At 36.2% G+C, this 16,799-nt stretch overlaps 1 protein-coding gene across 1 annotated transcript in view; it reads right to left on the reverse strand.

Annotated features, from left to right (window-relative positions):
* The window catches only part of ADCY2 (adenylate cyclase 2), a 1,612,539-nt gene that overhangs the window by 436,940 nt on the left and 1,158,800 nt on the right, over nt 1-16,799 (reverse strand). The window contains exon 8 of the mRNA XM_053715803.1: nt 16,092-16,250. Within this exon, the coding sequence (XP_053571778.1) occupies nt 16,092-16,250 (159 nt within the window). The remainder of the gene's footprint in view (nt 1-16,091; nt 16,251-16,799) is intronic.

The following is a 16,799-nucleotide window of genomic DNA, read 5'->3' on the forward strand; positions in this document are numbered from 1 at the left end:
ATCAAACTGTTAAGACTATTAACTGTTTCCGCTGAAATTGTGGGGCAGTTGATTCTACTCCAAAATTCCACAGACTGGACTTCATCAGCAGTTCTCAAGGAATAGAGATCCTGATAATATTTTACAATTACCTCTGAGATATCCTCCATTTTTGAGAGAATCCTCCCTTTATACTGGAGTTTATCAATCGAAGAAGACTTTTTTTCTCTTTTGACCAACTTGGCTAAAAGTCTGCCAGATTTGTTCCCAAATCGGTACATTTTGGCTTGGAATCTCAGGTCTCTGTGTTTCTAAGAGCAATACTAAAGTATCCCTTTCATTCTTAGCTTTGAGGTACTTAGCCCAATTTAAGGGTGATTTCTCCAGAAGGTAGCGATTATATGAATTAACCACAAAATTAATTGCTTCTTTTTGCCTTGCCTTCAGTTTCTTGGTTAACGTGGCAGTATATGCTATTATTTCCCCTCTGAGAACTGCCTTTGCCGCTCCCCAGAAAGTTTCAAGATGGTCAATATAGTTAGAGTTGAAGCAAACATATTCTTTACATTTATTATTAAGATATCTTTTGAATTTTAGATCATTTGCCAGATAATAAGGAAAAATAAATTGCGCAGGGGTGCCTTTTGGGTGATTTAGATGTATCTCAAAAAAAATAGGAGAATGGTCAGACAGAACAATAGGTGTTATTCCGGTTTATATTTTCATTGTGCATAACCATTCATCAACTAAAAATAAATCTATTCTTGATAGCGTTTTATGCGCCTTAGATAAACAAGTATAATCCCGTACATTGGGATTCTGAAGCCTCAAGATGTCCTTCACTGCTAAATTTTGCTTGATTTTTTTAAACATATTTGTTTCTAAATTGTCTCTTTTATGTTTTGCTTGTTTAGAGCTCTGCCTTAATCTGTCCAGAGGGCATTGTGGGTCCATGTTAAAATCACCTCCTAGTACCAAATACCCTTCGAAATAAGAAAGTATTTTAGATTGCAATATGTTCCAAAATTCAGAGTCAAAAACGTTAGGTGCATAAATATTACATAGTGTATAAATTTGTTTAGCGATTTTGAATTTCAACATTACATATCTCCCCTCCGGATCTACCTTGGAGTGTATAATTTCAGACTCAGCCCTCTTCCCTATCAAAATGGCCACCCCTCTTTTTCTCCTAAAACTAGGTGCAGCAATTACATCTTTAATCCAGGAAACCTTCAGTTTCATTGTTTCTACCAGATTTAAATGTGTTTCTTGCAGGTGCACTATGTCTGCTATGGGGTTCGAAATGCCCCCCACATTCCATGATACTAATTTAAATTTATCTGGTTCCTTTTTCATTTATCTAAGGATAAGGAAGGATTTAAGAAAAAAGAAAGAAAAAGAGGGGGAAGACAAGGGAGAGGAAGGGAAGAAAAAAAAAGGGGGATGAAAAGGGGGGAGGCACCCCCCTGCTTCCCTAAACCCAAAAAAGATCCCTATACAGGGCCTGCATTTCTTTATAGTAAACCATAAAACACCTAAAAGAGACCAACTATACTAAGGAATCTAACTCAGTTAGAAATTTTCTGGCCTCTTGAGCCTTATCAAAAAAATGAACATCTTCTTTGACAAAAACTTTAAGTTTTGATGGATATATTATAGTTGCTCGGTACCCCTGCTGTATAAATTTTGCGCAAATCAGTGCCAATTCCCTTCTTTTTATAGCCGTTTCGGCTGAGAAGTCCTGAAAAAGGAGAATTTTGGCTCCTCCAATACTAATAGGTTGTTTTTCTCGAAACTGCTGAAGTATATTGACCTTGTCTTGGTAATTCAGAAATCTTGCTATTACTGGTCTAGGTCTTTTATTACCTCTGTTGTCTGTCTGGGGTAGCCCTATTCTATGCACTCTTTCAACTATTACCTGTGTATGAAGAAGCTGGACCAACGTTTCTGTTATAAATAAAGTTACATTTTAAAATTGTTTACCCTCAGGTATTCCAATAATCCTAATATTATTTCTTCTGGACCGATTCTCGAGGTCCTCCAATCTTATCTGCATTTTATGAATCTTTACATTTGTGTCTTCTATGCTGGAGCTATGTGAGGAAGTTAGGTTCTTAATATCTGAGACCCTTTGCTCTACTTCTTGTATTCTGCTAGAAAATTGTCTGATTTCCTGGGTAAGTAGCAAAATATCATGTTTGATTTCAGATTTCAGAGTGTCGAATTTAGGAGACAAAGCCTCAGAAATGTTGGTGACCAGATTTTGAATATTCACAGCCTCATTTATAGGAGTTGAGTTTACTACGGCCAGGTGTGCATCTGCTGAATTATCAAGGATGCCCTTAGATTTCTTGTCTTTGTGTCGGCCTGCCATGGCTGGAGAAGGAGTCTTGGTGTAAGTGTTGAGAAATCTATCCATGTGCCAAGTGCTTGAGAGTGAAAAATTTTAAGTGAATCGGAGGGAAAGATCCCAAAAAAAAAAAAAGGGGATAGGGAAGAAAAAGTGGTAAGGGAAGGAGTGAAGGGAAGAAACCGTAAAAATAAAAGTGATTGAGTGTTTACATGTGAAACCTGTGAATTATTACAGAGAATTAGGTGAGAGAAAAAAAAAGGGGGGAATTGTTAAAGATACATTTTTAAGGACTGTTCTACTAGACAATGGTGGTACTAACCCTAAAGCGGTTTTGCCCAAGGCAACCAGGATTGTTAGCCTATCCTATCAGACAGAATTAAGCACGCCATACATTTTTCCAATTTACTATAATCTATACTCCTTACCTTGGAGGAAAAGGATAATTATAATATCAGGAGTATACAGTTATGGCAAATAAACCTTATTATCATGCCATCTATTATTAATTTTTTGAGATAAATTGTAATAAGGGACCATAGATTTCTAATCAATCGGGTAATCACAGATTAGTCCCTTTTCAACTATAGATACAATCTAATCCCAATAGAGAATTAATCTCTAATGCTCAACAATATAAAAAAAAAGAACCAATTCCTCTGTACATATATAGAAGAGGTCTGACTGCACAACCAAAAAGAGAATTGAGTCCAACATAAACCTAGCGCTAAAAGAAAAACTTATAACACTAAAGTGTTTCTTAGATGATCTATGTGATACAAGTTATTTATATGAGGGCTAACCATCTCTTTGACATGTTTGATAAATAGTAATGAAAAAAAATAAAAAAAAAGAAAGAAAGAAAGAAAGAAACAATTTTTCAATGTATCTATATTTAGAGGGGGACAGCTCATTTTTCCGGATGGAAGGAAGAAGGGGGAGCGAAGGCCGTAGAGATATCCTCTTATATAGACAAAATTCAACTCTTAACTTAGCTGCTCTCACTGCCTCCCCCTTTTCCCCATTTTCTTTCCCTTCGGAAGATCTCCCCTACTTGCAAAAGTTAGTGACCAATTTTTAATATGTCTCTTTTTACTTTAAAGAAGGGGTTAGAATAGCCTAACAGTAAATATTAGGCGCTATGTTGTAATAACTATACGTGTTCTAAATGCAGGTGTTTAACAGCTGTATAGGTCAACAGCATTAGACCTTGCTTTACTAAAACTAAGATATGGACAAGGATATTTAATTACTATGGAACATTCGTTGTACTACTTGACCATTAGGTCTGCTGAGTGAAATTTTTTCTTTGAAATAGATAATAGATCTATTGCAATGTTAGAAAATAATAACAAAGATCAGCGAGGTATACCATACAGTGCTTTTGAAGAACTTAGCACTGGTAGGTGTCCCAAAAAAAATTAACAAAAAAAAATTATTATCTAATTATACACCAGCAACAATCTATGTACAATAATCCTACCACTTTTTTTTCTTCACAAACTAAAAAGATTTGCGAAATAGTATGCATTTACAGCATAGCAATAGTATTTTTCGCTTTTTAGTCAGCAGGATACTAAAAAAGAAAAAAAAAAATGGCCCAATACAGATATTGAAAGATGATTCAGCTAGCACCCCATTGTTATGTTATATATTAACACTTTATAAAACTTGCAAGCCACCCAGAAAATCTTAGTAAAATATTACAACTGGAGGGAAGATAGAGTTATTTGATCCCTTAGAATTTTTTTTTTTTTTTTAAACAAGCTTTATTGAGTAAAACGTACAAAAATACAGAGTCACAGGAGTGTGCATAGTTATACAAAATTGTGGTAGCATGGGAGCGCATAGCGCATTCACAGTCATCAAAGATTAAAGTACGTGACAAAAAGCTTGTTTTTTTTAACAGAATTACAACAAACATTATACATACCAGTGTAGGTTAAGTACGTACAAACACGTAATCTTACAGTACACCAGAGGGTTAGGAGAGCGGGATCCGCTAAGATGAGAGAGGGAGGAAAGGGGAGTAGAAGAAGGATGAGAGGGGGAGAAAGAGGGGAGAGGAAGAGAGAGAAAAAAAAAAGGGGGGGGGAGTGGACATGTGATAGATGGGCCCTAAGTTTTAGGGGGACTTTTTGTTTGACAGAGTTGTCGTATACTGGCTTCACACAGAGGCAGAGTTCCAAATGGCCAGCATCAGTTCAAACTTGGTTAATTGGTTGCTTTTAAAGTAATGTAATTTTTCCATAAGTAATAGCTCATCTACAGAGGAGTGCCAATCCTCCAGAGTTGGCACATCCCCAGATTTACACATCTTAGGGATAAGCCTCTTGGCTCCAGTGAGCATTAGTAGAAGAAGGGCCGGCCGTGGTTAGTTTTAATCTGAGGGAGATGTAGAAACAACAGGGTTTCAAGAGTGAGTGGTATGTTAGTTTCCAGTTTTGCTGACATCTCCCCTATGACTGTCGTCCAATAATTGGCCAATTTAGGGCAGGCCCACCATATGTGTGCGAGTGTGCCCTGTTCTCCGCAGCCCCTCCAGCAAGCCGCGTTAGCAGCAGGAAAAAGCTGATGGAGCCTAGCAGGTGTATAGTACCACCTGGTCTGAAGTTTGAGCTGTATTTCTTGTACCCTGGCTGACGCCGAGGATCGCCTAACCAGGTCAAAAGACCTAAGCCAATCGTCCTCCTCTATCGTGTTATTGAGTTCCTTATTCCAAGCCCTTGTATATGAAGGCAGCTGTATGTCTGGAGGGATAAGGAGGAGTTTGTATATCTTCGAGATCAGCCTCCTGAGAGGAGTGATACCCGTGCACAGGGATTCAAAAGGAGTTAGATCCCTGAGGAATTTGGTCTTTTGTTTATGGGATGTAAGGAAGTGTGAGAGTTGGTGGTATCTAAGCCAGGAGGAAAAAATTTGCCCTATTTGTTCTTGCAGTTTTTGCTGAGATTTAAGCTTACCCTCCTCCTGTGCAAAATGTAAGACTCCTACTCTTAAACTGTAAGGGGAACAAATGCGCCTGCCAAGGTCATAGTATGGAGTTTCAGGGTTTTCTATGATAGGGACCATTGGTGAACAGGCAGAAGAAATATGAGTGCTTGTGGCTAAAAGCTTGTCCCACTTGAGGAGGGTCTCTAGTGTTAAGTGGTATTTTTGGATTAGTTTGGGACGTTTTGATGCCGGAATCCACGCCAGGGTGCTGACATTATTTAACTGGAGAATCTGTCCATCTAATCTTACCCATTGCTTTTGAGTAGCGTTATGCGACCATTCCACTAGTCTCTGTAAAATGATGGCCCTTCTGTACAAAACCAAGTCTGGGAAGCCAATACCTCCCCTATCACGAGGTAGGTATAATGTCTTTCTGGGGATTCTTGGTCTAGTCCCGGTCCAAATAAATTGCTCTATTGTCCTCTGTAACTGGGGTAGAAAGTCAGTCGGTAAATGTATTGGAACAGTCTGCATTACATAAAGTATACGTGGCAAAATGTTCATCTTTATGAGGCCTATTTTCCCTAGCCAGGATAAAGATTTATTCTTCCATGAAGATAAATCGCTAATGATTTCTTTTCGCAGGGGTATAGAAATTATTTTATACAGACATTCTAAAGGGGTATACAGATTTCCTGAAGCTACAGTTATATGTTTTCAATGAATACATCCTACTTCAAAATTAAAAATTACATTTAAACACCAGCTTTTCAGCCAATGAAAATTAGTAAAGCTTAAAGTAATCCTACAGCCAATTCTAATTATAGTAAAAGGAACAGCATAATCCCTAGAAAATAATTAAGCAGCCTTAATTGTTAGTCCTTTTAATGCTATAGAGTTCAATTATCGTCGTGCCCAAAAGTAACTGTCCAATTCACTGAAGATTTAAACTTTTTGTTTTTATATAAGAAGAAAGAGTATTTCTACTAGGTCAGATTCAACCACCCAGTTGCCTGTAGTATCTAAGAAGAAAAAAATTCCAAATATCTTATAGGCAACCAAGCCGTCATAAATGAGGAGAGGTGTTTTCAGGCTTAGCATCTATCCTTATAGCCTCTTGTATGGGCAGTGAAGTGGGCTTACAGATCCAGTATGCAATCCATCTCAATGAATCTTGGAAACACAGTTCTACTTTCAAAGTTACAAGGACATAGTTTCCTTCTTCTTACTCATACTCCCGCAAGAAGGGATATCTTATATGTCCCAGTTAGTCGCTAGCAAGAACAATTAAACTGCCACAAAAGCAAATATACAATAAGGAATTATATTTTTTTATTAGTTGTCTCCGGTGCAGATTGTAAATTTTTATGTCCTCAGAAGGCTTTCAAAATGCAGGCTTTATGTATTTTAAACTATAGTTGTATTTCAATACAATGTGGTCCTATGCAGAGTTCCCCAGATATTTTGCAATACGTCCCAGCTCCCTCCTATGTTTTATGTGGTATTACATTTAGCAAGCTTCCCCTCCACCGCATATAAGGAAAAAACAAGAGAAAGTCTATGTAACACTCACCTCCTCACACATGGCGCCCTCGAATAATACAAAAAAAAAATTTCATTGAAGATTTTGCATGAAACCCCAAGATTTTTTAGAATTACTGTGAAGTGATGCGCTGGGTTCCCCAACTGGCCAACCTAATAGAAGCTACCTCCTTCCTAGGTAGCTATACAACTAGAGAGTATTAAAATAGAAATGTAAGGTGGCACTTAAAAAGCTGTGGGTTAAATATCCTAAGAATTGCTATTTGAAAAAATTCTTACTCGATGCAGTCAACTCTTCAAAACACTTAATTTATTAAACATAATATAAAACCCGTTCAAATATCATTAAACAATAGTTTAAATATCATCACAAATTTAATCATACGTTTTGGCCCAAAACAGTTTCAATCACCACTCACACAGTCTACAGACTTTTCCCACACTGTATTAAAAACTTAAATAAAATAACAAGGCAGTTTTAGTAATTATTCAACAATAAAATGCTCCTTCCACTCTTTTAGGTATACTGAGCTTCCATAAATTTCCTCATTGATCGGATTAAATACAGATGCTGTTCAGCATATAAACACCGGTGCAAATTGCTGATTTATAAGAGCAATAATGCAAACTTGTTGTTAGTCAGTTTAAGTAATGTCAGCTGTCACTAGTTGTAAATAATATGCAATAGTCTTAAACAGCTTGTACTTCCAAAACAAAACACTCTTAGTGCTGGGTGTACTAAAACAGTCTCCCATAGTATCGCCTTATTTTCACAGGATTTTTCAAGCGTGTTTAGTCTTCTCTATTTATATCAGACATTATCAGTGCAGGGAACCCTGTGCTATTAATCTCACACGTTCTCACCTGCTCCTCATTGGATGTCTTTTCCGGCTTGTTCCCCAGCAGCTCAGGTACGCTGTGCTTAGTGCGTCTCAAGATACCGGGTCTCTAAAGTAACTATCTTCACTTGCGCAAGTCTTGGTATGGTTACCGTTTACCTCTCAGCCATCAGAAAAGTCATTAGTCTCTGCACATAGGTACTAAGTAAGCAGAGTCCGTGCGTATAGGATAATCTCCAATTCTCACAGTTTCCTAGAGAGTATGCTTGTCACCTTCTACGAGTTTCATCCCTAAGGTGTGAGGCTTTATCAAGATTCGTGAAGATCGTTACTTTAGAGACCCGGTATCTTAAGACGCACTAAGCACAGCGTACCTGAGCCGCTGGGGAACAAGACGGACAAGACATCCAATGAGGAGCAGGTGAGAACGTGTGTGATTAATAGCACAGGGTTCCCTGCACTGATAACGTCTGATATAAATAGAGAAGATTAAACACGCTTGAAAAATCCTGTGAAAATAAGGCGATACTATGGGAAAGAGACTGTTTTAGTACACCCAGCACTAAGAGTGTTTTGTTTTTGAAGTACATTTGGAAAGAGGTGGTGATTGGATAACCAAGCTGTTTAAGACTATTGCATATTATTTACAACTAGTGACAGCTGACATTACTTAAACTGACTAACAACAAGTTTGCATTATTGCTCTTATAAATCAGCAATTTGCACCGGTGTTTATATGCTGAACAACATCTGTATTTAATCCGATCAGTGAGGAAATTTATGGAAGCTCAGTATACCTAAAAGAGTGGAAGGAGCATTTTATTGTTGAATAATTACTAAAACTGCCTTGTTATTTTATTTAAGTTTTTAATACAGTGTGGGAAAAGTCTGTAGACTGTGTGAGTGGTGATTGAAACTGTTTTGGGCCAAACCGTATGATTGAATTTGTGATGATATTTAAACTATTGTTTAATGATATTTGAACGGGTTTTATATTATGTTTAATAAATTAAGTGTTTTGAAGAGTTGACTGCATCGAGTAAGAATTTTTTCAAATAGCAATTCTTAGGATATTTAACCCACAGCTTTTTAAGTGCCACCTTAAATTTCTATTTTAATACTCTCATGAAACCCCAAGGAAATGTAGAAGGAGAGTGGAGAGGTTCTCTGATCCTATGACACGGCCCACGTTGAGCCCACCTCATCCCACGCAGCACCAGTGGGAGAGGAGGGGGAACGGCCGCCGGCTATCCGCACAGGACTCCCCAGAGGCAACGCAGAGGACAGAGGGCTCTTCCAGTCCTACAGCAAATCCTGCACAGGACTCGCCTCCTCCCACGCAGTACCAGTGGGGGAGGAGGGAAGACAATCACCTAACCCTGCACAGATCGCCAGGGAGGCTCAAGGAAGGAAGCAGAGATCCTCTCCAGACATGGAACACAGTGTTCCGCTCTTCGCGCCAGTGAGGGGAGGGGAGAAAGCGGCTACTAAGGGTTTTGTAAGTCCTGAGGGGGAGCTCAGGGGGGAACAGGACTCTCCTCAGTCAGCACAACAAGCCTTGCACTGGGCTTACCACCTCTCATGCAGCACCCATGGGAGAGGGGAAAAGGGTAGGTGAAGGAGATCTTTGTAGCAATTTGTCTGGCTGTTCTAATGATTAAATAAAGTTGCAGGTCATTCCAGGCTAGCAAAGCATCAGCACAGTGGGATGGAGTTCAACTGTATTTGTTCCGGCAGCAGTGAATCAGGCTATCCAGGCAGCTACCCCAAGAGTCAGGGCTTGGAGCGAAAAACCACCGCCAGCAGCTATAGGGCTGGAGTACAAGCGCTCAGCAACCTGCGCTAAGCTCCTCCTCCGGAACCTCAGATCAAGAGAGCATGTCAGAGCATGCAATTTAAGCAACTTTCTAATTTACTCCTATTAGCAAATGTTCTTCATTCTCTTGGTATCTTTATTTGAAAAGGAAGAATGTAAGTTTAGATGCTGGCCCATTTTTGGTGAGAAACCTGGGTTGTTCTTGCTTATTGGTGGATAAATTCATCCACCAATAAACAATTGCTGAGATGAAAGCGCCACCATAGTGCAGGGTCAAAGATATCCGTTATTCTCCCCACTCCAAAAGCCCGTTACTGTAATTTATCCCCGTTACTGTAATGTAAAATATCAATAGAAATATCGGGTTCAACGTTGCAGATGTATATTCTATACTTTGCATGTGCATTGTCATGCTTATTGTATTGTATCCAACGGTGACATTTTTAGATTGTAAGGGATTTGTTTCACTCCTTCGAGACAAATATGAATATTATCGCCAACATGAATAGTGGAAACAGATACACTGTTTGAATGAATACTCACAAATACAGAGGTGTGGTCCATTTTTAGAGTTAACATTGGTTGAAAGTTGGACCAATCATTATAAGTAAAAAGTGGCATAGTAACATTTTTATGAATGAACCCTATGACGTATGGCTACTCCCCTGGCTAGTCCAATTGGGGGTTGAATGGTGGAGCAGACTCAATGGGAATCCTATAACGCTGAACAAGCGTATTTAATCTGTGGTTTTTAAACATTGTAAGACACTTGATAAAACGGTGTGATACCGTGAAACATCGTGACTACTTTGATTTTAATAAAGTCTTATATATTTTAGTATTATCAGACTTGCCACAGACTTTTTATACATTTTAAATATTTACTGCATTTGTGTTCGTCAGATTATACTGACTTACAGAGGTAATTGCGGTTTCAACATTATCTTTTTATACACCGCACATGTGTTTGTCAGATATTTTTTACTGACATACAGAGGAGTTTGCGGCCATACTAAGCTCTATATTCCTAACCTGGTGGGATACAGAGGGAAGTTAATCCAGAGGAACCGGAGGAGCTGTACCAATACACTTTGGAGCAGTCAGCTGGGTGACTGTGAGAACCCAGAATGCGCATATAGCACTTTATTAGTGCTTTTGATTCCTGTAAGTACGGGCTTTTGGAGTGGGGAGAATAACTGATATCTTTGACCCTGCACTATGGTGGCGCCTTCTCTTTTTGTTTCATCTCTGCATTTATAGGAGTGTCTTCCAACGAATTCCAGGAGAAGCAGCCGAATTGTGACATACATACCTCATTCCCTGTCTGTGAGATATCAGACCAATCGGGAGCGAAGATTTATCATTTGAACTGATAAGTGTTTTTTTTTTTTTGCATAACACTAACTGATCTCTGTTCATATTTATATCACTGTATTTGACATTTTTTTATATGTTTTTTTGTTTGTTTAGGATTATGATCAAGAGATAGGTTTCACATAAGTGTTATACATCACTGTTGATATTATAATTTATTTACTATTGCAATTGGAATAATAAGAATCACCTCGGATAGCACATATCTGGTTTCATAGTGAATATATAATTTTACACCACAATCAGGTGTACACGATCACATATTGTTGTATTAATATTTTTTCACCCATAATCACATGTTAGGCGCATCCGATTTTACATCTATATGTTATTTATAATAAACAATTGCTGTCCAGGGTTCTGGACTTTCTTTTTCAAATAAAGATAGCAAGAGAATGAAGAAAATTTGATAATAGGAGTAAATTATAAAGTTGCTTAAAATTGCATGCTCTATCTGAATCACGAAAGAAAAAATCTGGGTTCAGTATCCTTTTAAGGCTCTTTAACAGGTCTGATTTAAGGATTTCCATATCTGGATATATGATAAAAGTAATGTACAACAAGGCAGGTCTTGAGCATGCTATTTATAACATTGTTAAAAACACTACTGCCATACTATGTTAGGCACATGCATGAAGGATACCTAGGCCCAGTACTAAAAAAACACCAGCATGGAGAGAAATCATCAGCTTATTTTACTGAGCATTATATTGTTAAGTAAGCATCTCTCCTTCACATAAAACATATTATTGCACTCCCTTTAAAGCGATTTGAAACCCATATTTTTTCTTTCATGATTCAGATAGTGAATGTAATTTTAAGAAAAATTCTAATTTACTCATATTATCAATTTTTCCTTGTTCTCTTGGTATCTTTAGTTGATATCTTTATCAGGTATGTAAGCTTAGGAGCCAGCCCATTTTTGCTTAAAATTACATGTTCCATCTAAATCATGAAATAAAAAATGTGGGTCTCATATCCCTTTAATGAGATACACAGCTCCAAAGGTATAAGTGTCCTTTAAAACAATACCTGATGGTTGTAATACTCAAAATGCTAGCGAGGCATCTTATAGAATCTCACCAGACCAGAAAATTGGTCCCCTAAAGAATAATACATTTGATAATAGAAGTGAACTGTTTTATAAAAGTTGTGTACTCTATCTGAATTATGGAAGTTTAACTTTAAATTCCATATCCCTTTAAACAGTTCCGTTTAAACTTTTTTTCTGCACAAAATGTAAGCTAATAAAGCTTTTAATTTTTATTTTAAAAATAACAAGAAGTGTGCATTTGGCATAACTTGTCTATGGGATTTAACAAAAATGGCTGAGGCGTTCTAAAAAATAATAAATATTAACTATTATTTTTCACAATCACACTCCAACTGTTCTATAATCTGATTATAGGGATCATTGTGTTCCATTGATGTACTGTGCAAGAAGTCCATGCTGTCCTGTTTTGAATGCTGGAATAGCATCTAGTTAGTTCATATTAAAGGGACATAATACTCATATGCTAAATCACTTGAAACTGATGCAGTATAACTGTAAAAAGCTGACAGGAAAATATCACCTGAGCATCTCTATGTAAAAAAGGAAGATATTTTATCTCACAATTTCCTCAGCTCAGCAGAGTAAGTTCTGTGTAAAAAGTTATACTCAGCTGCTGCTCAGCTACAGGTAAAAAAAAAAAAAATATATAAGAAATGAACAGCAGCCAATCAGCATCAACAGTGCTGAGGTCATGAACGCTTTTACTGTGATCTCATGACATTTGACTTAACTCTCATGAGATTTCATAGTAAACTTCCTTAAACTGAATAGGGAAATAACATGAGAGTGCACAAGGCTCAATTCCTTAGCTGTCCTGGGACAGACATACTGATATGCTGCTTAGAAGTCCTTTACAATGGGATGTGGCTACTGAGGAACTTTTGAGGTAAAATATCTTTCTTTTTTACATAGAGATGTTCAGGTGATATTTTCTAGTCAGCTTTTTACAGCTATGTTGCAGCACTTTCAAGTGTTTAAACATTTGGGTATTATGGCCCTTTAACTTTCAAGATTGTGTATGATACACCTGATTGATAACGTACTATTAATACTAAAACCCCTTCGACATTAATTTCTAGTGGTGTATCTGAAATGCACATTATTGAACAAATATTATTGTGGATAATTTAAAGGGACATGAAACCTCAACATTTTCTTTCATTATTCAGTCAGAGCATACATTTCAAACACATTTCAAATTAACTTCTATTGTCAAATCTACTTCATTATCTTGGTATCCTGTGTTGAAGGAGCAGCAATGTAATACTGGGAGCTAGCTGAACACATCGGTGAACCGATGACAAGAGGCATATATGTGCAGCCACCAATCAGCTGCTAGCTCCCATGAGTGCATTATTGCTTTTTTATTATTATTTTTTTTAACAAACTATACCAAGAGAACAAAGCAAAATAGATAATAGACATTGGAAAATTATATAAAATTGCATGCTCTGTCTGAGTGATAGAAGTTAGATGTTTACTGTCCCTTTAACATCTCTTTTCTTATTACCTTTAAAAAGAACAGGTCTTACAAAATCTGAATTTCTTTGTTCTTTATATATTATATTATATATATAGAACTCCCATCACAAAAAGGCACTCGCTGGTCTTCATAAAATCTAGCATTTATTTCAATTAATCAATAAAAAGACATAAAGTTTCGGTGTACCGTTACACCTTTGTTAAATGTCAAGATAGGATCCAAAAAAAAGTATCCCCAAAAAATACATAACACAACATATCTTCACCCACCTTATATACACATTAAAACGGTTTACTCCACCGTATCGGCCCATAATGACGTCATCACGCTACGACATTGACGTGACGCGTCACTGCCAATCGGCTAACACCTCGTTACCATAGTAACATATACACGGAAGTGTAATTATACATCAACTTGTAAGGGACATCGCTGTATAACTAACAGCAAAGAGTGCATTATATTGGTCCCTGAATAGCACCACTTTAGTTGTTAAGATTTTAAGGTTTTTAAAAGGACACTGAAAAACAATGTACATATTGCTAAAATATATTTTCTATGTAGACCTTTTGCAATATAATATTTAATATACCACATATATATATATATATATATATATATATATATATATATATATATATATATATATATATATATATATATTCAAATTGAAGAAAGCAGCACTTTCAAAAACTTCAGAATGTATTCACACCAGGGTGCATCAAAAAAATAATAAAGATAATTGAAGAGGATGCACTCACTGGATTTATAAATTCACCAAACAATTTATTATGTGACGTTTCGAGGTATTCACCCCTTCACCGGACGTCTGAGGAAAGGGTGAATACCTCGAAACGTCACATAATAAATTGTTGGTGAATTTATAAATCCTCTTCATTCATCTATATATATATATATATTTTTTTTTTATTATTTTTTTTCCCTTTAAGTAACGAAATTTACTGAAACCTTTCACTGTGTTGATAATCCCTCTTGCGAAAAAAATGAATATTAATTATTTCAAGCAACTGCTGAACTGAGCAATTTTAAAGACAGAGTTGACAAGACAGATGATGCAACAAATAATTTTAAATTATTTCCTTAGTCCTGCAGTTTTTCAATCAATTAATTATGTAAATCTCCCTCTCAGAGTCATAATACACCAGTATGTGGTATTTTGGTTGATAATATAATCTTTCAGGTAATTAGACTATTTTAGCATTCAATATTTTACTACTCAAGACTAATTTCCATTTAAGACTAGTGAAAGGGAAGGATCTTTAAATTGTACTGTAAATATTATGTTGATTCTTCTGATCACAGCGTCTTCCATCCTAAACTCTTTGGGGTTAAATGTATTACTGACTTTCCAGGCTATTTATTAAAGGGACATGAAACAAAAAAAAATGTTTTCACTATTCAGATAGAGCATGCAATTTCAGCCAACTTTCCAATCTAATTCTATTATCTAATTTGTTTTGTTATCTTGGTATCCTTTGCTGAAAATGATACCTAGGTAGGCTCAGGGGCTGCAGATTAAAGGCTGCACATATATGCCTTGTGTTATTGGCTCATCCAATGTTTTCAGCTGGCTCTCAGTATTGCATTGCTGCACCTTCAATAGAGGATACCAAGAGAATGAAGAAAATTAGAAAATAGAAGTAAATTGGAAAGTTATTTAAAAAAGGTATATTCTACCTGAACCATGAAAGAAACATTTTGAATTTTGTGTCCCTTTAAATCTCCCTTCAAAATATAATGTCTAATGCCTGTCCTTTCCTTTTAGTCCCAATACATTTGTTTTTGGATCTATGTTTACCTTTACCTTATTGCAATTTCTAATTTAAAAGTTGTTGTGAAAACCAAAACAGCAATTGCTAAACAGATTGATGGAAATTTAAAAAGGAAAATAAGGCTATCTCCAAGCGGCACATTAATATATAGCAAAGTATATATTTTTATATTAGCTTATTATTAAAAAAAAGTTAAAAAAAAACATTAAAAAATTAAAGGGACACTAAACACAAATTTTTTCTTTCATGATTAAGATAGAGCATACAATTTTAAGCAACTTTCTAATTAACTCCTACTATCAAATTGTCTTTATTCTTTTGGAATCTTTATTTGAAAAACAAGAATGTAAGTTTAGATGCCGGCCCATTTTTGGTGAGCAATCTGGTTGTCCTTGCTGATTGGAAAACACCAATAAACAAGTGCTGTCCTTGGTTCTGAAACAACATTTGGATGGTTCCTTAGCTTAGATGCCTTCTTTTTCAAATAAAGATAGCAAGAGGACAAAGAAAAATTGATAATAGGAGTAAATTAGAAATGTGCTTAAAATTGCATGCTCTATCTGAGTTACAAAAGAAAAAATTTGGGTTCAGTGTCCCTTTAAGTTTGATTTTCAACTCTGTTTTGGAAGCACCCATTCCAATTCTAAGATTCTAAGATGGAGTTTGGAAATGCTGTTTTCTTCCTCTTTTTTGCATTTAGCAGCTCTTACTGATAGTGTTTTAAGAGAATACTTATTTTAAATACAAGTTTAGTGATACAGATAGTGTAACTTCCCCACTATTTACTTATTTATGTTTTTCTTTATGGATTTATATATTGCATCTGGCAACCCCAACTGTAACTGAAAAAATGCAGTAATTTGAAAGGAAAAAAATATATTGATACTATCTGGATAATGTACATGGAATAACATTATATTTTCTTACCCAGGAACACCTCCAGCTTCCATATGATTTGCTAAAGTAACATCATGCGACCATACATCATATTGCCACTTTTGCAAACCAATAACACCGCAAAGAACATTTCCAGAATGTACACCAACACGCATGTTAATATCAACTCCAGTCGCATCTCTCACTTTCCTAGGGAAACCAAAGCAAAAATAATTATATCAGCTATGTAAATATATATACATATATACACATAAACTGACATTTAGATTTTTGGCCTGATGCTTAAAAGTTATTTAAAATGGAGAGAAATTATAGTGCAGACTTCACAGGGGCTGAACTCACTGAATTCTCTAAGAAAAAGTGTGGAACCTGGGAGTTCTAGGGAGATGAATGATAACTCCTATAGAAAATAATTAAGTTCACTAGGATACAGAATCTCACAGGGGAGAGTGAAGTTAACTGTGGAGCACCTGACACTGATATAAAGTTTTCAGCAAATACAAATTAAACTGAAATGTTTTCACTACAATATAACCTGTATTTGTCTCTTGTTTAGTACACATTACTTTTCTGTCAGTTAAATAAGTGTTTTGGGAATTTTGAGAAAACTTTTTCTGCATACAACTGGGGAGATAAATCAAAGAATATCATGACAATTGGGTGAAAGATTCAAACAAACACTTGGAAATCCCCTATCCCTCACGCTTTCTGAAACTGTCAGTTTTGTTTTCCATAGAA

The sequence above is a fragment of the Bombina bombina genome, chromosome 5, assembly GCF_027579735.1.
Source record: "Bombina bombina isolate aBomBom1 chromosome 5, aBomBom1.pri, whole genome shotgun sequence".
NCBI lineage: Eukaryota > Metazoa > Chordata > Amphibia > Anura > Bombinatoridae > Bombina > Bombina bombina.